Source organism: Procambarus clarkii, chromosome 2, assembly GCF_040958095.1.
Source record: "Procambarus clarkii isolate CNS0578487 chromosome 2, FALCON_Pclarkii_2.0, whole genome shotgun sequence".
NCBI classification, from domain to species: domain Eukaryota; kingdom Metazoa; phylum Arthropoda; class Malacostraca; order Decapoda; family Cambaridae; genus Procambarus; species Procambarus clarkii.
This window is the reverse complement of record NC_091151.1, coordinates 42,329,741-42,354,216: the sequence shown is the minus strand read 5'-3', so window position 1 is coordinate 42,354,216 and position 24,476 is coordinate 42,329,741. Positions and strand designations below refer to the sequence as shown.

Here is a 24,476-nt window from a genome sequence, read left to right as displayed (position 1 = left end):
CGCAGAATTTGCATCTCAAGAACACTCAGCTGCGGCTCCCAGTTGTCGTCCTCTAAGACATCCAACTAGGTCTCTTTAAAACTGCCTCACAGCTCTTCTGCTCCTGACTTGAGTACATTAAGTCCTCCAACAGGCTTCACACATAAATGCCAGCCTGGTTCCTTTCTCTTGAAGGAGCACACAGGGGTTCCTCCTCCTCTTCCAGGAGCTCAACACAGCACAACCCTCTCTCACGACTTCTGTGACTCAAGTAAGGTCATGACACCCTGCTAGCTCCCTGTCATGTCACCAAAGCATCGACATCTCATTTCATATCACTTATATATATATATTATAATATATATATATATATATATATATATATATATATATATATATATATACAATATATATATATATATATATATATATATATATATATATATATATATATATATATACAATATATATATATATATATATATACTATATATATATATATATATATATATATATATATATATATATATATATATATATATATATATATATATATATATATATATATACACAATATATATATATACTATATATATATATATATATATATATATATATATATATATATATATATATATATATATATATATATATACAATATATATATATATATATATATATATATATATATATATATATATATATATATATATATATATATACACATATATACATACATATATCTTTCCTTTGACCTTCCCATCAGGTCCGGTAGGCGGAATAACTCTGAGACAGGTAGACTCGTTCCTCAGGCTACCTGGGGTCATAACGCTAGTGACCGAAAAAAATAATGACCAAAATCCTTATTTTACCAGTCTAAAAAAAAACAGTTAAATGACAGAGAGAACAGCAGCGGCTGTCTTGTTAAAACTTCAGGGATTCAATAGTATCCGGTGAGCTGGAGGGGCGAGTTATGGAAACTGGAAGAAAGGTAAAGTTGGAAATGATGGTAAAGAACGTAGGAGAGCTGAGAGAAGAGTCAAACGAGTGAACGCAGAAAATGAAAAGAAATGACAGCTAAAATGGAAAATTGAAAAAAATGGGAGAAAAGATCAAGACACCAAGGGAGAACAAGATAGTAGGAGCTTAGAGAAAATGAAGGTGTTAGGTGAGAGAGGGGGTTAGTAGAGGGTGTTATGAAAGGACTTGATAAGAGGGAGAAAGTACCTGATAAGTGGGAGAAAGGACTTGATAAGAGGAAGAAAGTACGTGATAAGTGGGAGAAAGGACTTGATAGGAGGAAGAAAGTACCTGATAAGTGGGAGAAAGGACTTGATAAGAGGAAGAAAGTACCTGAAAAGTGGGAGAAAGGACTTGATAAGGGAAAGGACTTGATAAGAGAGAGAAAAGACTTCATAAGAGAGAGAGAGGGCCTGACAAGTGGGAGAAAGGACTTAATAAGAGAGAGAGGAAGGACTTGATAAGTGGGATGATACGAGTGAGGAAAGTCATCAGCACTTGGAAAAACATGAGTCTACATGTTATCTGTTTGGGTAAGGAGAGTCCCGTCATGTTATCTATTGGGATAAGGAGAGTCCCGTCTATGTTCCCTGATACAATACAACTGATGGTGGCCGTAGAGTCATATGACCAAATATTTTGCCCTCTGCAAATTGTGTCATTTGTTGTCATTAATCAAGTTTCTAAGTTATTTATGTAGATTATAAGTAAAATTGGGCCGAGTTTTGATCCGTTTGGACCCCAACTTTGTGTTCATGCAGATGGATGACTCTCCGTTTAGAGTTACTCTTTGTTTGCTGTAGACAAGAAAGCTTGGGGGAGACAGAACAGAGAGAGACAGTGTTTAGCGGAAGAGAAAAGGCAAGAAAGAAGAGAACCAGGAAAAGGAGAGGGGTAAGGGCTGTGGGAGGAGAATGGCCTAGACAGGAACAGGAAGACGGAAGGAACAGGGAATGATTAATAAAAGGAAGACAGGTTAGCTGGTATAACAAGACAGGGAAGGAGTGTGTGGAGGAGAATTATGAAGGGAGGAATCGAGGGGAGAGAAAGAGAGGGAACAGGAATTAAGGAAGCAAAGTGCTCACGGGGAAGGGAGGCGGGATGGGAATTTATGGATGTAGCAGGGCAAAACCTACAAGTAAAACCATATAGGCAAAATGCAAATTGACAAAGTGTCAAGTTTATTCACTATTTTTATATTTCATAAACTTAGCAATTCGAAACATTATAAACCATTTGTAATTTTATAAAAATGATAATTCTCAACAACTGACTTTATAAATTGTAGCTCTATAACTTGGTGATAAATGTAAATAGATACTGAGTCTAAAGTATCAATATCAGTGGGAAAACTCAGATGAGTATCGCAATGGTGACTCCCAGATGAATATCTCAATGGTGACTCCCAGATGAGTATTTCAATGGTGGCTCTTAGATGAGTATCTCAATGAGTCTCAAATGTATATTTCAAATATTTATCTTTCATAATTATCTCTCGGCTTTATTGGCTCCTTTTACCATAAGTAACTTTCAGAAGCATCTTAAACACACATACCTCATATTTGTATCTTTTTCCCGATTATCTCTGAGTATCTATAACGAGTGTTTCTGTCACGTATCTGTAATAATTACATCTCACGTGTATGTATCATATATATGTGATGTCTCACATGTATCTTTGACATGTACTTTGAAACAGAAGACACCTTCGACTTGCTGGCTGCCGGAGCTGCCAAATCTGAGCTGCCCATCTTGACCCCTGTGTATGATGCTGTAGGAGTCTCGCTGCAGGAAGGGGTGGCTAGGGTGAGTACCTGTGTGGCTAGGGTGAGTACCTGTGTGGTTAGGGTGAGTGCCTGTGTGGAAAGGGTGAGTACCTGTGTGGCTAGGATGAGTGCCTGTCTGGCTAGGGTGAGTACCTGTCTGGCTAGGGTGAGTGCCTGTGTGGTTAGGGTGAGTACCTGTGTGGCTTGGGTGAGTGCATGTGTGGCTAGGGTGAGTGCCTGTGTGGCTAGGGTGAGTGCCTGTGTGGCTAGGGTGAGTGCCTGTGTGGTTAGGGTGAGTGCCTGTGTGACTAGGTTGAGTGCCTGTGTGGCTAGATTGAGTGCCTGTGTGGCTAGGGTGAGTGCCTGTGTGGCTAGGGTGAGTGCCTGTGTGGCTAGGTTGAGTGCCTGTGTGGCTAGGTTGAGTGCCTGTGTGGCTAGGTTGAGTGCCTGTCTGGCTAGGGTGAGTGCCTGTGTGGTTAGGGTGAGTGCCTGTGTGACTAGGTTGAGTGCCTGTGTGACTAGATTGAGTGCCTGTGTGGCTAGGGTTAGTGCCTGTGTGGCTAGGGTGAGTGCCTGTGTGGCTAGGGTGAGTGCCTGTGTGGCTAGGTTGAGTGCCTGTGTGGCTAGGTTGAGTGCCTGTGTGGCTAGGTTGAGTGCCTGTGTGGCTAGGTTGAGTGCCTGTGTGGCTAGGGTGAGTGCCTGTGTGGCTAGGGTGAGTGCCTGTGTGGCTAGGTTGAGTGCCTGTGGGGCTAGGTTGAGTGCCTGTGTGGCTAGGGTGAGTGCCTGTGTGGCTAGGTTGAGTGCCTGTGTGGCTAGGGTGAGTGCCTGTGTGGCTAGGTTGAGTGCCTGTGTGGTTAGGGTGAGTGCCTGTGTGACTAGGTTGAGTGCCTGTGTGGCTAGATTGAGTGCCTGTGTGGCTAGGGTGAGTGCCTGTGTGGCTAGGTTGAGTGCCTGTGTGGCTAGGTTGAGTGCCTGTGTGGCTAGGTTGAGTGCCTGTATGGCTAGGTTGAGTGCCTGTGTGGCTAGGGTGAGTGCCTGTGTGGCTAGGTTGAGTGCCTGTGGGGCTAGGTTGAGTGCCTGTGGGGCTAGGTTAAGTGCCTGTGGGGCTAGGTTGAGTGCCTGTGTGGCTAGGGTGAGTGCCTGTGTGGCTAGGGTGAGTGCCTGTGTGGCTAGGGTGAGTGCCTGTGTGGCTAGGGTGAGTGCCTGTGTGGCTAGGGTGAGTACCTGTGTGGCTAGGGTGAGTACCATTTTGGCTGGGGAAAATACATGGGTGGCTAAGGTGGGTATGTGTGGCCAGGTTTAATACCGTCGTGGATAGTATTCAAACTATTTCTATTTTGGAAGGTGGACGGCCTCTAATTTACTGACTTGCACAGGAGACGGCTATTGGCATAGCCGGATTCGACAGGGAATTGACAGAGCCAGACGCATTTACTGTGCTTCCAAAGGAACAGCTTCAGCATCCCGTCCGTTAGAGGATTACGTTGTTTCGACATCCCGTCCCTTCTTTCATAACATACTGTTCTGACCTCACGTCGGTGCTGCCCATCCCGGCCATTTTGAGAGGGGATGGTACAACCTACAGTCATTTTAGCCAGCTTGATCAGCCATCTCCTCTCCACCTTAGGTCGTGACCTCCTCTCTCCCCTTACCCTTCCACTAGCACTCCTGCTGTTGTTGTTGTTGTATAATATTCGCTACCTGGAACAAAATGTTCTAAGTAGCACGGGCTATGGAGAGCCCGTTGTCGCACTCCAGCGAGCGCAAAGTCCTAACCAGGCACCCTCCCCCTACACCCACTCCCTCCGCAATGTCTGCACTGTGCTATATGGGGTGACCCGCAGTTTCCATCAATATCCAGCTTACCGCCCGTCCTATATATGGCCAAGACAGGGGCCTTATCATTCAGCCTGTCTGAAACTAGTTATAACATATCATGCCGGATCAAGGTTGCTATAAGCATCATCCAGACAGAGCCTATACTCTCCATTATTCCTTCTTCCTCGGGATCACTAACCAGCCTTCAACTCTTCAAGGTTTAGCCTCGACGAGATACATGTCACCTGTGCTGCTTCCTAAGAGATATCTCGCCTCACAACCCATAACTCTGCGGTATTTTCAACCCGCGTTTCAGTTATACAATTTTTGTATCAATATTTCATTCATTCATGCATTTATCCATCTCTTTATTAGCAGAAGTGGTTCGTAAAGGAGAGCAAGGGAGAGTGAGAGAGAGTGATGGAGAGGTAATTACCCACTCAGGAAGGGGAGTCAGATGGTTGATTTAATGAGACGCACCAGCCACACACCTCCCTCCTTGAGACTGGCAAATATAATTAACCCTCACAGACGTCCCAATTAACCCGCAGGGTCTTCACTACTGCTATCAGTTTCTAGTTAAACTCTGTTATATATCTATAGAAATATCCGAACCGATCCTACTGACCCAAGATAAATTGTCACAGCTTACTCTCAACTGCATATGATTTCGCCCATCTTCAACATTATATAATATATCGCTATCTGTTAATAATATACAAACATTAATTATTTAACTCGACTACATAAGTTATATACATGCAAAGAGGAAATGTTTAAGGCCCACACTACTTTCTTCGGGCATATTATTAAACATTATTTCTCCAGAGAACGAATAATGTTTAATTATTTTATTAATTTATTTTTTATTATTTTTTATTTATTATTTAATTAATTTAATTTAATTATTAATTATTAATAAATTATTAATAAATTATTAATCATTTTTAATAATTAATTATTAAATGATGACCAACCCTTCATAACGGTCCAGGACGGACCGAAACGTTATCGTTTCTTCACTTTCTGATATGTGCTTCGGTCATCATTATTTGGTAACTGATTTATTATCAAAAGCTGCAATAGTTATAATATTCCAGGATCACCTAATAATACTCTCTAGCATACGATTCGTATGATAGTTCAATACTTAATTACATTAACTCCTGAAACGCCTGATAGGCAGCTCCTTATCCATACTCTCACAAACAGCCATTAGGAATCACTAGCAAATAGATCGAGGAATTTTATTTCTTATAAGAAATAATAATACTCTATTACACCCATATTATTAAACATTTCAGTATATTATTTGTTTAGCAGCTATTGATATATTATTAATTCAATAATTGCACGAACATAACCTATCCTACCCCTAATCTAACAGCCCTACATTTCTCCTTACCTATCCCAAGATATCTTACCATATCCTAACCAGGGAAGCCGGTCTGCCGAGCGGACAGCACGCTGGACTTGTGATCCTGTGGTCCTTGGTTCGATCCCAGGAGCCGGCGAGAAACACTGGGCAGAGTTTCTTTCACCCTATGCCCCTGTTACCTATCAGTAAAATAGGTACCTGGGAGTTAGTTAGCTGTCACGGGCTGCTTCCTGGGGGTGGAGGCCTGGTCGAGGATCGGGCCGTGGGGACACTAAAAATCCCCGAAATCATCTCAAGATAACCTCAAGATAACCTCAAGATAACCAACCTATCCTATCCTTACCTTTCTCATCCTACCCTAACTTAACCTATCCTATCCTAACCAAACCCAACTTAACCTATCCTATCTTAATTTCACCTATTATATCCAAAACCTAAACCTAACCAAACTTGATCCATTCAAGTCTGAATAACCTAATCTATCCCACACTATTCTAGCTTAACCTAACCTAGCCCAACCTAACGTATTATATCCAAGTCTTAACCTAATACACGCTAGCCTAGCTTTTGCTATATCAGGCTAGTTACATCTACTTGCTACAGCTCCCGCATTACTCCAAATGGCTTCACTGTATCGAAACACAGCAGAAACAAAAGCTCAAATAAGTCCCATCCCTCCCAGCCTATCAATCCTGTTTGCATTCACGACTAAGTTATTGTTAAAACGAGGTTTTTGTCTGCAATATTTTCATTCATTAATTGTTCAAGTTAATCGTTTTCCATATAATCAAAGGAGACAGAAAGAGAGAGGTTCTCATCTAGCGTTTTAGGGACGCTGAACATTCTCTTTTCTCACATAAGAGACAAGTAACCGTCACATTCCAAGACTGTGAATGAGCTCATTCACTCACTCATTCATTCGTGGTGATCGCTCTCGTCGAACACCACGATAATTGACCACGAAGTCATCACCAACGGTAAAGACTATGATAAGGTTGATGTAGCATCAGTCTGGTCAATCAATACGCCCCTTTAATCAATATTTTAGCTAAGGGGTGGAAAAGACCTCAGAGAAGTAATTTATTAGAAAATATAACAATTTCTACCTTTTAGACGTAAATATAGTTACACTGGACAAAGATTGAGATAAACATCTTAACATAACAAAGAGTGAAATGGGGAGCCATTAGGTCTCAAACTTAGCTCTGCTTTAGGTCGGGGTTGAGTTGTCGGTGAAACTATACTTTCTGTGACATGTTTTGGGATGAAAAAGTATAATTCCAGTATAGACTGGAATATGATGGACAACAAAAATTAGAAATTAAGAAGATGCAATTTGCTATGTTAGATGTTGATAGATTTTGAAGACGAATAGACATATGGCTCTGAAAAGTAAAAGTTTGACAACATATTTCGTATACACATACCCACTGTTTCTTAAATGATATGAGCATGAGATGTATGCCGTGGGTTAAATAATAATTGACGAAAGATATGCTTTTGAGAGAAATGCGTGGATATATGTGCACTTGCCAATGATGCATCAAAAAATGCAAAAAAAATACATAAACATATCTTTATTGGTAAAACTGATATAACATTATTAACATTGTGTCGGGTTAAATATGGAATTGATGAAACTGTGATTTTAGGAAGAGTATATTCACATGTCTTTATTCATAAAAATATGATGCTTAAAAGAAAATAAATACTTTGTATTGTTAACCTGCCAACATAATAACATCGAAAACGTACCGTTAATGCATTCAAGAAATATGTTGACATGCTTTTAAAAACTGATATAAAAAGTTATGTCTCGGAAATATTTGTTACAGGAAAAGTTGTGTTACAGAAAGTGCCAAAGATTTAAAGTTAAAAAAAAATTTAATGTCGAAAGAAATTTTATAGTTTGAAAGTTTTGTAAACACTTCTCAAAAAAATGGTACTGATTCAGCTGACTGTTACAGCATAAGAACAAATTCAGAAGCCTTGTGTGGCAAAAACACTGGGCCACTGACAACACATTCCCCCTCTACAAGATATCTAGGCAAAAGCCATGAGACAAACTGGATCTTGAAGGTAACTATCAGTTATACCACCTAGGACAGTGCAGACAGTTGTGGACGGCGTTGGTGGGTAGAGGGGCAACCGGGTGACTATCCTTAACAGGGCCAACTAGATGGGCAGGGGAGTGTCACAACCTAAGGTGGATAGGAGATGGCTGATCAAACTGGCTTCAACTGACTGTGGGTAGGGGGTAGTGCCGTCGTCCCCTATTAAAACGATCGTTATTAACAAAACGAATTTAATGTTAAAACGGAGGTGATGCTCATAGGGACGTGATTCTGGAGCCATCCCCTTAGGGAGCATAGTAAATGCGTCTGGCTCCGCTCGTCCCCTATCAAAGCCGGCTGTACCAATATCCGCCTCCCCGGCCTAAGGGACGTCTCGTTGGCAAAATCCAATAGGGGACGGTCGTAGCCCCAGATTATTCAACTTAGGGTGAGCTACTTTGGTGCTAGGGAGAGTATCCCTGTGGCTAGGATAAACAAATCTGTGTAGCTACGGTGAGTACCTATATAGTTTGGGTAAGTTTCAGTATGGATAAGGTGAGTACCTTTGTGCTTAGGGTGAGAATCTCTGTGGGTAGAGTACCTGAATAACTAGGTACGTGTGTGCCTAGGGTGAGCACCTCTGTGGCTAGGATGAGTACATATGTGGTTACGGTCAGTGCTTGTGTGATACAGTGTGTCTAGGGTGGCTAACTGTGCTGCTAGTGTGAGTTCCTGTCTTACTAGGGTGAGTACCTACGTGTTAGTAAAAGTACTGGTATTCTACTGCAGTCTTTAAGTAATTCGTGTTTTTAACACAAATATTTTATCCTAACAATAACATAAATTATACTTACATTAACACAAATATTAATATCAACTGTATAACAAAAATCTGCTCAAATTTCCGATTTGCTCCCTAAAATAAGTCTTCAACCAATGTTCTCTGTACTTGTTCACAAGAGGAAATAAGTTATTTGAAGTATGTATAATGACAAAATTCTGTTAAGTTCTGATGCTGCTCATCTGATATTGCTGTTCATTTACTCGTGCAGAAATCCCTGGCGTCAGCAGAGGTGTATCCGGACGCAAGACTACAATCCAAAGATTCTGAGAACTATCAGGCTTTAAGACTCCAACACAACGACCACCTAGAGGGCTATCCGGGGGTCCGTGCTGTGAATAAAGACTCCAAGAGTTATCCAGGAGTCCGTCTTACGTACTCAGACCCCGAGGATGACCAGGGGTTGCGGCCCCTAAGCAGAGGCTCCGAGGAATATCTTGACATAAGGACTCAGCACCAAGACTCTTCCGATGAATACCCAACGAGAAGACTTCATAACCAAGAGTCTTCTCCCGAAGAGTATCCTGGGAAGAGGCGTCAACATCAAGATGATAACCCCGAAGAATGCCAAGAGAAGAGACTTCGGCACGAAGACCTTTCTCCGGAGGAATATCCGGGGAGAAGGTTTCAGCGTCAAAATTCCCCCGAAGAATACCCACGAATAAGTCTTCAGCACCAGGACCCCTCCGAAGAGTACCTAGGAAGGGGCCTACAGCATCTTAGGTCGTCCGAAGAATTCTCGGCAAGGAGACTTCACCACCACGACCCGACGGACGATTACCACAGCAGGAGATTTCAACACCAAGATTCTCCAGAGGAATATCCGGGGAGTCATCATCATCACCATCATCATCATGACCCCTCTGATGAGTGCCCGGATAAGAGGCTTCAACAAGAAGACTCCGAAGATTATACGAAAGCAAGGACTGACTTCCACTGTCCGGTGGACCAACTGATGCAGGCCACCGAGACGGTGGTCTGAGAGCCCCGCGCCAACACGTAGAGATGGTGAGTCGTTCCCAATGGAGTAGCACAAGGCTCTGTCCTGCAACCTCTGCCCTTTTTCCTGTACTAATAAATATATATATATATATATATATATATATATATATATATATATATATATATATATATATATATTATATAATATATATATATATATATATATATATATATATATATATAATATATATATATAAATATATATATATATATATATATATATATATATATATATATATATATATATATATATATATATAATATATATATATATATATGACTTAGATTTAGGTAGGCACCAACACAACAAAATATTTAACTGACGGTGACATTAAAATTCAGATGATATCGGACCTGGACGACTTGAACAGACATTAAATGTGCAGATGATAGGCAGATGCAGTTACATGATCTCAGAAGTGCAGTTTCAGAGCGGAGAAATGATAACATGGCTACCAGGCACCAGCTGAATAGCGCTGAAAATGGCGACATCTGAATGTGAGAAAGATACTGGGTAATTATAAGAGTATGGAACAAAGGGCCATTTAGTGAATAGATTTTCGTCCCATATAAAGCAAATACGAAATTTGGTTTCTAGAAGAGTTAGTGATACAATTTCTAATGTTATAATTCAGTTTATTTTGGTTCAATTAAGATTATTTTGGTCAGTATTGGGCATCGAACTACATAATGAACATAAGTTTTCTTGAACGTGTTCAAAAAAAGAAAGGATTTATATATATACAAATAGATGAAAAGATTCAGCTAGAATATATTAATTGTTAAATATAATATAAAATTAATACGAAATATGATGTATAGTGAAATACACTTGATCTCGAAAAAAAACTGTAAAAATTGATTTGGAAAAGAAGTAGTGATTTTTTGCAACAGGATCTAAAAGTGGTACAGTGGTACAGCACTGAGCTTTGTGGCGTGGTGGTACAGCACTCAGCTTTGTGGTGTGGTGGTACAGTGGTACAGCACTCAGCTTCATAGAGTGGTGGTACAGTGGTACAGCACTCAGCTTCGTGGCGTGGTGGTACAGTGGTACAGCACTCAGTTTTGTGGTGTGGTGGTACAGCACTCAGTTTTGTGGTGTGGTGGTACAGCACTCAGTTTTGTGGTGTGGTGGTACAGCACTCAGCTTTGTGGTGTGGTAATACAGTGATACAGCACTCAGCTTCATGGAGTGGTGGTACAGTGGTACAGCACTCAGCTTTGTGGCGTGGTGGTACAGCACTCAGCTTTGTGGCGTGGTGGTACAGTGGTACAACACTCAGCTTCATGGAGTGGTGGTACAGTGGTACAGCACTCAGCTTTGTGGTGTGGTGGTACATTGGTACAGCACTCAGCTTCGTGGTGTGGTGGTACAGTGGTACAGCACTCAGCTCTGTGGTGTTGTGGTACAGTGGTACAAAACTCAGCTTTGCATCACGCGGGCGGAAGTTCGAGCCCTAGCAAAGGCGTTTGGAATTTTCGAGTATATAAAATGCATGCAATATACCATTCAGGGTTATAACTTGATTATATATATATATATATATATATATATATATATATATATATATATATATATATATATATATATATATATATATATATATATCAAGAGTATATATTCTTGTTAAGTTTCTCACTTTTTTATTCTAATATACATTAATGCTTCATAAAGTTCATGTCGATGATTATAAGTCTATTACTTTTTATTAATACAAAACAATGTGCGTACTGTTTTTTACCAATATTAGTTACTGTATTTCCAAATATATTTATGTATTGATTCAACATCATCTTAAAACTATATACAACACATGGCAATGTTAATATGTCCAAAGAGCTTCTCTAATCTCACTAGCTCTCATTTTTTCTCAAAACCTTTCATTTTATCACGAAAACTTTCACATTCACTCAAAAGACTCACCTCATCTCCCTTTTCATCTCCCTTTTCATCTCCCAATTCTCTCTCATTTTCTTTCCATTGCTCTAATTGTCTCTCAAAGAATACAAATTACTCTCTAAATCTCCTTTGTCTCTGAAGCTTTCATTTTATTTTTAGATCTTGCACTTCTTGGTTTGTTGGCAAGCCTAATCCGTATCACCCTCTGGAGGCTTAGTAAGCCTCCAGAGGGCTTACGAAGGTGTCAACAACTGATTACTGACACACCAGTAAGAATGATTTGATACTGAACATATCCCAGGACTAAAATAGACTCTCAGTGTATGTTAACCGAGAAGCAAGGTATACACTCCTCAGTGTATATATACAACAAGAAACGGGGTTACACCTCTCAATTCATACACATCTTGCATTCATTTCTTTCCATTGTTCTCATTTTTAACAAAACCTACTTTTTTGTTTTTTTGCCATTCCATAACCTTTATAATAACGCCATGCTTTGAATTTTATGTTATTACAAATAGTCAGGCACGTTTAATAAATATATTTATTTTCATCTGGAACATATTTGAAGCAGAACTGCAATAGCTATAGATCAAAATATGTAATGCCAAATCGTCAGAAAAGTTAAAGGCAATGTTGACAGAGAGTAATGGGGAAGGAAAAGGGGGGCGAGGGGAGGGGGGGAGGTAACACAGGTCCACTTCAATTGGATCCCGTAGTGGATATCACAGGCGAAACAAAGGGGTCAGCTTTAAGTGAAATAACGTAAGGGTGGAGAATAGTTACCAAAGTCCAGATCTCAGTCATGAGATCTCTATTGCTTACCGCAAACTTAAATAACTCTGATTCCGGAGCAAACAGCAGCATGGATACATTTCCCAATGACCCTAAAATAAACAAACACACCCAGACACACACGTGTATGTGTATGTGTGTGGGGGGGCCTACAGGGGGCCTGGTAGCCTGGTGGATAGCGCGCAGGACTCGTAATTCTGTGGCGCGGGTTGGATTCCAGCACCAGGCAGAAACAAATGGGCTAAGTTTCTTTCAAGCTGAATGTCCCTGTTACCTAGCAGTAAATAGGTACCTGGGAGCTAGTCAGGTGATTAACAGTTGAGCGGCGGTGCCGAAAGAGCGAAAGCTCAACCCCCGCCTACACAACTAGATGAATACAACTAGGTGAATACACACACAAAGAGAGAGAGAGAGAGAGAGAGAGAGAGAGAGAGAGAGAGAGAGAGAGAGAGAGAGAGAGAGAGAGAGAGAGAGAGAGGGAGAGAGAGAGGGAGAGAGAGAGAGGGAGAGAGAGAGGGGGGGAGAGAGAGGGGGGAGAGAGAGAAGGGGAGAGAGAGGGGGGGAGAGAGGGGAGAGAGAGAGGGGGGAGAGAGAGAGGGGGGAGAGAGGGGGGGAGAGAGAGGGGGGAGAGAGAGAGGGGGAGAGAGAGAGGGGGAGAGAGAGGGGGGGAGAGAGAGAGGGGGGAGAGAGAGAGGGGGGGAGAGAGAGAGGGGGGGAGAGAGAGAGGGGGGGAGAGAGAGAGGGGGGGAGAGAGAGAGAGGGGGGGAGAGAGAGAGGGGGGGGAGAGAGAGAGGGGGAGAGAGAGAGGGGGGAGAGAGAGAGGGGGGAGAGAGAGAGGGGGGAGAGAGAGATACAGAATAGAACTATCAGGGGAAAACGCCAAGTCATTATGACTATATAGCACTTGGAAGGGGTCAGGATAATGATTTGAGATGGGACGGGGGTAAAGAATGGTGCCCAACCACTTGGAAGGTCGGGGATTGAACGCCCACCTGCAGGTAGCGACCTTTAATTCGGTCAACCTTACAGGATGACCGAATTAAACAGAATCGTAACTTCTTATCCAAGGAAAAGAAATATAAAACACAAGATATCATACAATGTTAAAATTGCTAAATTAAAGTGTGGAAACAACCTAAGAGTCATAATTAACACGAAGTAATGCCTTGATGTTAGAAATAAAGGCACAAGGGTTATAGGATTAACATGCAGGTTTAGTAACAAAAGCTCTAAAGAATTTACTTGGGGCCATTGTAAATACTTGAAGTCCTCACGTGTGCGACCCAACCCGTAATCCAGTCCGTCCTCATAAACAGAGGACAAAGTCCATTCCATGCACCCGACAAACCCCCTGTTTATAAATGAAAAACGGTTTACACACGACTCCCAACTGATGACGTTCAAACACTTCCGGAACAAGTGCTACACTGACTAATTTTGTTCGAACCACAACGTTGTAAATGCTTCACCCACGTACTACAAATACAAATAATCGCCAACAGAACCTAAACACTTAACCTATGCCTATATATGAACAATATGCTAATATTGTAATATTAATTTATATTTGAGAAAATTCCCGTTTTGAATGAACAGCATGTTAAAATTTATGAAAGTGTGTGTGGGGTCGACCGCTGGATGGAATGGACTTGGTCTGAGGACGGGATGAGTAATAGGGTTGAGAAATGGGATACAAATTGGCGCTTAGTTCACTAAAACAAGTTACCAATTAACACCATTGAAACAATCATTCGAAGGCTTTACAGATAAGTTCGACCAAACTTGAGAGAAAGCGACTTTGCTTACAGAGCAGCTAGCTCTATCGGGCTTGTAGAGCAGCTGGCTATCAGGCTTGTGGAACAGCTGGATCAATCAGGCTAGTAGAGCAGCTGGCTCGTAGGGGCTAATAGAGCTTTCATTTATTATATTAATTTATGTGTTATTATATCTCCTACACATTTATAAATTTACCTACAACATTTTTTTTATTATTATTGCAAGATTGTATTTTTTTTACATATAGGATTTTTAAATCGAAGATTATCATTTCCTCTGCAAGGCTCTCACTTTTATTTTAACTCTGAAATTTTCTCCAGAAATCTCAAAGTTTTCTTCAATACTGTTGTTCTCTCTCCTATTATTCCATATTTTTTACATTTTTCTTTTTTTCAAAAGTTCTATTTTTAAAACCATTGCATCGATTTTAGCTTCTAGGCATTTATTTACTATCCAATGTTCTGATTTTGAATTAATATCTTGGGATTAATAAAAATGATAAATTTTGTTTGAATTAAATTCAACATTTTAAATTTTTATAGGGCAAAGGTTTTGTTTACATGACTCACGTCTCATTGCTTCTCATTTATATATTAAATATATAATGTCGTACCTAGTAGCCAGAATGCACTTCTCGGCCTACTATGCAAGGCCTGATTTGCCTAATAGGCCGAGTAATTTTCTTTATTTTCAATAAATTGTTTCCAATTAGTTCATAGGAATTATTATAATAATATTATATTACGACAATAATTTATTGACTTAGTTGTGTTAGTTTAGGTTAGGTTAGGTTCGGTCATATATCTATGTTAATTTTTTTTTAATTTGAGTTAAAACTAACTTATACATAATGAAATGGACAGATTTATCATTTCATAACTAAATTAGAAAAATATATAAATTCAGGATAACTTGGCCTATTATGCAAAATCGGGTCTTGCATAGTAGGCCGAGTACGACGTTCTGGCTACTAGGTACAACATATATATATATATATATATATATATATATATATATATATATATATATATATATAAATATATATATATATATATATATATATATATATATATATATATATATATATATATATATATATATATATATATATATATATATATGTCGTACCTAATAGCCAGAACGCACTTCTCAGCCTACTATTCAAGGCCCGATTTGCCTAATAAGCCAAGTTTTCAGGAATTATTGTTTTTTCGTCTACCTAACCTACCTAACCTAACCTAACCTAGCTTTTTTTGGCTACCTAACCTAACCTTACCTATATATATAGGTTAGGTTAGGTTAGGTAGGGTTGGTTAGGTTCGGTCATATATCTACGTTAATTTTAACTCCAATAAAAAAAAATTGACCTCATACATAGAGAAAAGGGCTGCTTTATCATTTCATAAGAAAAAAATTATAGTAAATATATTAATTCAGGAAAACTTGGCTTATTAGGCAAATCGGGCCTTGAATAGTAGGCTGAGAAGTGAGTTCTGGCTACTAGGTACGACATATATATATATATATATATATATATATATATATATATATATATATATATATATATAAATATATATAAATATATATATATATATATATATATATATATATATATATATATATATATATATATATATATATATATATATGCGGAAAATCCACAGAGAAATATGAAATGAGGTGAACGTTTCGGCTTGTTAAAGCCTTTGTCAACACCAGACTGACAAAATGATCAGTGTTTTGTGATCGTCAATTGCATATATATATATATATGAATGAAAACTCACACCCCAGAAGTGACTCGAACCCATACTCCCAGAAGCAACGCAACTGGTAACTACAGGGCGCCTTAATCCGCTTGACCATCACGGCCGTCAAAAGGAAGTGATAGCCGAGGCTATTTGAGCCACTTCCCCGACGGCAACTCGGATGGTAATCTTGGGCATAGCATTTCACCAAATCACCTCATTCTTTGGGGCACACGTGAGGAACACAAATGCGAACAAGCCTGAATGGTCCCCAGGACTATATGCGAATGAAAACTCACACCCCAGAAGTGACTCGAACCCATACTCCCAGAAGCAACGCAACTGGTAACTACAGGGCGCCTTAATCCGCTTGACCATCACGGCCGTCAAAAGGAAGTGATAGCCGAGGCTATTTGAGCCACTTCCCCGACGGCAACTCGGATGGTAATCTTGGGCATAGCATTTCACCAAATCACCTCATTCTTTGGGGCACACGTTATATATAAATTATATATAAAATTATATATAATTATATATAATAAATTATTATTATAATTATTATATAAATTATATATAATTATATATATATATATATATATATATATATATATATAATTATATATATATAATTACCATCCGAGTTGCCGTCGGGGAAGTGGCTCAAATAGCCTCGGCTATCACTTCCTTTTGACGGCCGTGATGGTCAAGCGGATTAAGGCGCCCTGTAGTTACCAGTTGCGTTGCTTCTGGGAGTATGGGTTCGAGTCACTTCTGGGGTGTGAGTTTTCATTCGCATATAGTCCTGGGGACCATTCAGGCTTGTTCGCATTTGTGTTCCTCACGTGTGCCCCAAAGAATGAGGTGATTTGGTGAAATGCTATGCCCAAGATTACCATCCGAGTTGCCGTCGGGGAAGTGGCTCAAATAGCCTCGGCTATCACTTCCTTTTGACGGCCGTGATGGTCAAGCGTATTAAGGCGCCCTGTAGTTACCAGTTGCGTTGCTTCTGGGAGTATGGGTTCGAGTCACTTCTGGGGTGTGAGTTTTCATTCGCATATAGTCCTGGGGACCATTCAGGCTTGTTCGCATATATATATATATATATATATATATATATATATATATATATATATATATATATATATATATATATAGATAGATAGATAGATAGATGGAGAAACTATTTCGTTTCTCCATCTTCTGGTGTGGGGTTTGGTCACCATATCTTCAGCCACGTTATTGTAACTCATCGTCTGCTTACATATACTTATTCATCAAGCAACAAGGCTGAGGAAATTAGTCAAAATATCAAGCTCTCTAAAATATTATCACGTAGAAATTCTCACTTTTGCTGGGTTAACTAGCACTGAAAAATGTCAACATCCATTAGTTTACAGATTATTTCTCAAACATACAATAGTTCTTTATACAAATGTTTGATATATTTTGGCAGATTAGAACCGCTTTCTCAGTGTTTTCCCACTTATTTCTAACATTCTCTCGCACTTTAATAAATCGTATGGCACTCTCTTATTTTCAAAATTAGTTCTTTCAGTTTAATTCAATTCCCTCTCTATTACAGGCTCCAGACCGGCCAGTGTTCTCTTCTACACGTTCATCATGGTGTTCTTGCCCTCCAAACTGTGTTCTGTAATGGCTACTGTCATTGGTTGGAATAAAGTATATATATATATATATAAATATAAATATATACATATATTTTCATTGTTGTTTTTATTTTTTATCCTAATGAAGGAGGAGAGAGAATACTGAACTATTTGCTCACTTGTGTCTCCGTCTCTAAGTAAATATATATATATTTTTAAGATGTAATTCACCATATTGGGGTACAACCCGTCCTCACACTAGGCTGGTTAAAGCAGCGGCCGTCCTCCCTAGACGCATTCATCAATTTTAACAAGCTGTGTATTAAATATTGTTTGTTCTCATATATAAATTAATATTATTATACATGAAAATTCTATGTATAGTTACGCGTAGGTTAGGTTAGGTGTTTAGGTTCTGTTGACGATTATTTTTAGTTGTAGTACGTGGGTGAAGCATTTACAGAGTTGTGGTTCGAACAAAATTAGTCAGTGAAACACTTGTTTCGGAAGTGTTCGAACGAAATCAGTTGAGAGTCGTGTGTAAACCGTTTTTCATTCATAAACACCCGGGGGTTTGGCGGGTGGATGGAATCGCTTTGTTTGCAGGACGCATGGGTCTTTATTTGGAGGACGGACTGGACAAATCATCCCGTCCTCCAAACAACGACTAAAAAGAAATTCCATGCACCCGCCAAACCCCCGGGTGTTTATGAATGAAAAACGGTTTACACACGACTCTCAACTGATTTCGTTCGAACACTTCCGAAACAAGTGTTTCACTGACTAATTTTGTTCGAACCACAACGCTGTAAATGCTTCACCCACGTACTACAATTAAAAATAATCGTCAACAGAACCTAAACACCTAACCTAACCTACGCGTAACTATACATAGAATTTTCATGTATAATAATATTAATTTATATATGAGAACAAACAATATTTAATACACAGCTTGTTAAAATTGATGAATGCGTGTAGGGAGGACGGCCGCCGCTTTTACCAGCCTAGAGTGAGGACGGGTTGCAGTCGTGTGTAAACCATTTTTCGTGCATTAACAAGGGGTTTGCAGGCTGGATTAACGAGCATTTGGGCTTTGTTGAACAGTACGGGCTGCATGTTTGAGGGCCGAAGTTTTAACAAGTCTGACTTGATAACGGGCTACTCCCACCCTGGTCCAGGAAGTGGAAGGGAACTATCAGGAGAAAGCGCCAAGCCATTACTAGTATGAAGTACTTGAAAGGGGTATGGATTTAGGATGGGACGGGGGAAAGGAATAGTGCCCAACCACTTGGACGGTCGGGGATTGAATTCCGACCTGCATGAAAGGAGATTGTGGCTCTACCGTCCACCCCAAGTGGTTAGGCGACGAAAATCATTCTGGGGCAATGGAGATACTTGAAATCGCGTTCTGATGAATCCCAGACACCTGTCCTAACCGACTTGGCCATGATGGTACAAACGTCGACCAGCCTGGAACTTAACTTAACTCACTGGGAGGATCTGGAGGCCCAAAACCAGAGCCCAGCCAAATCTAGTACAAATCTTAAATAACCTTGAGCTTTTTACCCAAAACAATAAGAATTTTCGTGATGAACAATCACCAATCGCTTTACGTACACTCTGCCCCTAGTCCTGTCTGAAGCTCATATGACCAATCCGCTATATTTGTTAAATGGGAAGGCTGTTTGCAAGGTCTAACTAACCCCCCTAGAACCGGACCAGGGATTACGTCCTGAGAACTACCAGTGGTCTAAGACTCCAACTCGAGGAACACCTAGAGAGGGCTATCCAGGAAAGCCCTCTAGGTGGTCCTTGTTGAGAATTACATGAACATGTCCACAACAGGAATCAAAATATACGCTATAACACACAACACATACACGGAGTCTTGCCTTGAATAACTTGCGTGGGACTTGCGAGGCATCTTGTCTCCGGTGAGGAATGTCTTGGGGTTATAACGAGGCGTTACGTTACCCCCTGTTACACCACACCAGTCACGTGTTTTATGTTCCCTAAACAAGCCAGTTATGGGAAATATATAGACCTGCTACTAACACTCTACAAGTAAGGTGCGAGCCCGTGTGTTACTGGATAAGATATGAGAAACACACAGAACAGTCTTGTTAACTTTATAATTTGTTAAATTTAAACTTGTTAATTTTATCACACACAGAGATCACACTAACGTGATGTTAGTTCTGGGATGAAGTTCAGTAGAACTTCGGTTTCAACCCTTTTACCCTGTCATAGCTCAGTCGATTAAGGCAGTGTCTGGGATGCTCCTGGACGCAGGTTCAAATCCTCGTCACGGCCCTTGTGGATTTGTTCGTTTGTTAACTTTATCTTTAGAAAAAGAAGAAACTGCAATATATTTACTAATACTATGGAAGTAAAAGCATAGATTAGTGAGCTTAAAAACCATGTGTCATTAATGCTGTAACTTGTTGCGAAGCGTCACCATAACATCCAGAACAGTTTGGTGTGTGTGAAACAGCTCAACCGGTAAAAGATGATCGTGCAATGATAAAATTAATACATCACACTCAACGTTTGTATTAAGCGACAAACACAGTATTTGTGAGTAGCTGTGGAAGTAGTGAATTAGTAACCAAATTAGCAGAGGTATACGCACCAGTCCCCGTGAAATCCCGTTCCTAGTAACGTTGACGTAAGTTTACATAAGTTTACTTCAGTTCTACTTAAGTTAAAGTTTACTTAAGTTTAAGTTTACTTAATCCTAAAGGAGTAACCTAACCGTAATTATTATTAATTCGAGACTGGCCAGTCCCAGTGAAGGGGGGTGCCAGTCCCCCGTGAAGGGGGGGGGCGCCAGTCCCCCGTGAAGGGGGGGCGCCAGTCCCCTGTGAAGGGGGGCGTTAGTCTCCCGTGAAGGGGGCGCCAAGCCCCATAAAGGGGGGCGCCAAGCCGTGTCGTCTAATCTCTAATACACTAAAGAGCTCTAATTTACCAGTGTCATTCTGATTATTTCTCAGCACGCAATCAGGGCGCTAAGTATTGATATCTAGTCTCAGATAAGCCACTAGAACGGTAAATAATTTGGGCGACTCTCAACACACTATATTGTGTAACGCAATCATTTACTTGTGTGAAATTCAAAGAGCAAGATTTTAGTAATAATAAACAACTAGATTTCACACATCCCATACACCCACAGCTTGATGGATCATCAGGTAATAAACACATAGATTAGAGAACACTAGAAGAGCAGGAGATAATGCATGCTGTGCATGCTCACAGTCTGTCCTGTGCATGCTCACAGTTTGTCCTGTGCATGCTCAGGCAGCCTATCCTGTGCATGCTCAGGCAGCCTGTCCTGTGCATGCTCAGGCAGCCTGTCCTGTGCATGCTCAGGCAGCCTGTCCTGTGCATGCTCAGGCAACCTGTCCTCCTGTGCATGCTCAGGCAATCTGTCCTCCTGTGCATGCTCAGACAGCCTGTCCTGTGCATGCTCAGGCAACCTGTCCTCCTGTGCATGCTCAGGCAACCTGTCCTCCTGTGCATGCTCAGGCAACCTGTCCTCCTGTGCATGCTCAGGCAGCCTGTCCTCCTGTGCATGCTCAGGCAGCCTGTCCTCCTGTGCATGCTCACGCAGCCTCTCCTTATATCCCTTCTAAGTGCCAGAAAGTCTTATTGGCTAAGCAATTTCTCCTCATAATTTCCTTCCTGAAGGATAATTGATCAATCTCTCGTTGTTAATCTCATGTTCAGTGAAAGGGAAAATCAATTATAATTGTCGATGGTTCGTACAGTGACTGGGGTAGAGAGGCAACGAGTAGTGGCAACAGCGCGTTGTGGCAACTACGCTGCGTGTGGGAGCTTAAACTAACTAAATAACGCAGCACCAATCTCCAGCTTCTGTATAAAAAAAAGGTACACGTTATCCGGAATTTATCATAGTTTCCCAATGAGCCATGTTGTGGCTCAAGTTAGTGTGTGGGGAAGCGGCGTCTTGTTGGGTCTCTCCCAGCTGTTTGGGGTCACCTTCGCTGTCCTCAGTGTCATTCTTGTGTGTGCCTTCGTCACCTTAGGTACTTCGACAGCTGTTTAGTGGCCTATTAGAGCCATAGTGGCGTTTTTCTCACGTAGTACAACTTGTTGACTATGGCGCCATAGTTCGTGTGACGAGAGCGTTTACGAAGACGTATTGGGGAACACGCGCAACAGTTGATGAGGCCTCAGGAAACAGGGGGTTCTACGTCTAAGTTACAGCCCCGCTCCAATAGTCCACTATGGGCTCACCATAGCCCGTGCTACTTGGAACGTTTTGTTTCCAGCTGCTGAATCTTAAACAACAACAAAAACAACAACAGGGTTCTATCCCAGAGAAAGGAGAGTGCTCTCGTTGCAGACACGTGTTGCGCTAATGACGTGACTGTGGAGTAGTGAAGATGAAATCTGAGTCCTGTTGAAGACATTCCCACCCAATTTACCCCCCAGGTAAATAGTCTGTTAAGATATCTATTTAAATAAGATAGGAAGTTAGTCTGTCTGTCTTTTGCCTGTTCGAGGGGGGAGTGGGGGGGGGGAAGCGAGACTAAACTTTGCAGGGTGACTGGTCTTCCTCCGGAGATGGTCATAGACGGGTCAGGTTAAGCCTCATGCAGCCACCTGCACAGTTTTAAGAATGTACCATCATTTTTAGGGGTAAGGTAATCATCAGGAGAACGCACTAAGCCGTTACGACTACATAGCTTAATGTTAAGAAACAATCTCAATAAACTTGAGCATTTGTCTACGAAGGTAAAATTGTAGCACATTATATGCACACAAAACTAGGAATAACATTCCAAATCATTACTACCATTGACAATTCAAGCCTTTCCAGTGAGGAGTCTTCTTCATGTTGCCGGGGAGGATTTTCCTACGTTCTTTCACAACCTTCAGGAGGAGCTGTAGGTGATCTTCATGTTTGAGTAAGCCATTGAATTCCTGAATTAGTGTCATTCCACGTTCAACAAGGTCGTTCATCATTTTCACAGCCTGCACAGTCTGACCAGCTGGTGGAAGAGATTATCCCGGGCACAGCAGGTACTCAACTAATGTATATTATTTATAGTAGTAGCAGTAGGCATCCATCAGTCTCAGGAGACTAAAGAGTTGCGCTCTGGTTGTCGGTCTGGAGTGGCCTCTCCAGGGCACAAAGCCAGGGTAGGTTGATACGGGGGGAGAAGCTGTTACCCATGCAGCAGGTCACTCCTCTCCAAGGCGCCGAAAGCCTCCAATTGAAAGGGAAACGCCAATACAATTAGTTCCAGCGCCGTCGCAGGAACTGACAGAACGAGGTTGAAGGCAACAACGAACTGCCCTAGGGGGCTCCAGCTCCGGAGTTTACCACTCAGTTGGTAAAAGAAGGCAGAGGGACTCCAAACCTGGAGACCGCCGTGGTCGGGGCGGGAGAAACCCCTGAAGGAGTCGAATACAGACAGCCAAGGCACTTCCGTATCCGACACTTAACCCACTAGGCAACACTGACTGTTCAAAAGGATTCGAAGTCGTCAGACCCTTATCCCAAGCCCGAAGAGCACTCGGTGGACAGAATTTTGAGGACAGATATTTGATCGAATCACCTCGCATGTTGGGGCCACATGAGCTACACAAATGTGAACAAGCTTGAATGGTCCCTAAGCCTTCCTTAACCTAATGCTGTTGGGAGAATCCTGGCTGGAACTCGTCCATTATGGGGGAGTACCCACCACAGTAGGACTGGCGCGGGGTAGAATATCGGAAGGTGAAATTTAATATATATATATATATATATATATATATATATATATATATATATATATATATATATATATATTCCGTCTGAAGATGTATTAATATACGAAAGTACTCAAGGAAATTCCTGTTTTAATTCTTCCTTCGTGGTCTGACACTCACATTTCTCATTACGTTAATTTTCATGATTTACACAAATTTTATATTATATATATATATAATAATATAAAATTTGTGTAAATCATGAAAATTAACGTAATGAGAAATGTGAGTGTCAGACCACGAAGGAAGAATTAAAACAGGAATTTCCTTGAGTACTTTCGTATATTAATACATCTTCAGACGGAATATATATATATATATATATATATATATATATATATATATATATATATTTATATATATATATATATATATATATATATATATATATATATATATATATATATATATATATATATATGAGTGTGTGTGTGTGTGTGTGTGTGGTATTTATGTTTTGATAGGAGAATATGTTGTTATTGGGTGGTAATGAGATTACAGATTTGTTGTCGAAACATCTGACACCATTTACTAATATTAAATACAATAAGCAGATAATATTGCTGCTTGATTGTATACAAAAGTTAACCCATAGAAAATATAGCTTGTAGTGGAATTTTTCGTCAATAGAAAATGGAATATCATTGCCACGTCGCTATTAAATTCGCCAGCTATACTGGTGGGAATTATTCTTAATACAGCAGTCTTTGGACTTTTAACATCATAAAAGCATTTCATTTGAATTAATATAATTATCAGTACCAAAATAGAGTAAATTTGACACTTCTACCAAATATTGACATCTGGATAGAGAGAGCCAGGGGACCAGATTCACGAAGCAGTTACGCAAGTACTTACGAAAGTGTACATCTTTCCTCAATCTTTGACGGCTTTGATTACATATATTAAACATTTTACAAGCATGAAAACTTCCCAATCAACTGTTGTTATTGTTATAAACAGTCTCCTGGTGCTTCTGAGCTTATTAACTGTTTAATAATTGTA

General features: G+C 40.4%; 2 protein-coding genes across 2 annotated transcripts in view; one reads left to right on the top strand and one right to left on the bottom strand.

Annotated features, from left to right (window-relative positions):
• LOC123751906 (neural cell adhesion molecule 2) overlaps nt 1–17,805 on the top strand; it is a 159,626-nt gene extending 141,821 nt beyond the window's left edge. The window contains exons 15-17 of the mRNA XM_069324903.1: nt 2,699–2,805; nt 9,068–9,864; nt 17,663–17,805. Of these exons, the coding sequence (XP_069181004.1) occupies nt 2,699–2,805; nt 9,068–9,838 (878 nt within the window). The 3' untranslated portion in view covers nt 9,839–9,864; nt 17,663–17,805. The remainder of the gene's footprint in view (nt 1–2,698; nt 2,806–9,067; nt 9,865–17,662) is intronic.
• Nucleotides 17,806–20,964: 3,159 nt separating this feature from the next.
• LOC138366319 (cornifin alpha-like) lies at nt 20,965–22,682 on the bottom strand. Its single transcript, XM_069327352.1, has 2 exons — nt 22,590–22,682; nt 20,965–21,321 (listed from the first exon to the last, which is right to left on the bottom strand). The coding sequence occupies exons 1-2, from the start codon at nt 22,680–22,682 to the stop codon at nt 20,965–20,967; spliced, it is 450 nt and encodes a 149-aa protein (XP_069183453.1).
• Nucleotides 22,683–24,476: the final 1,794 nt, after the last annotated feature.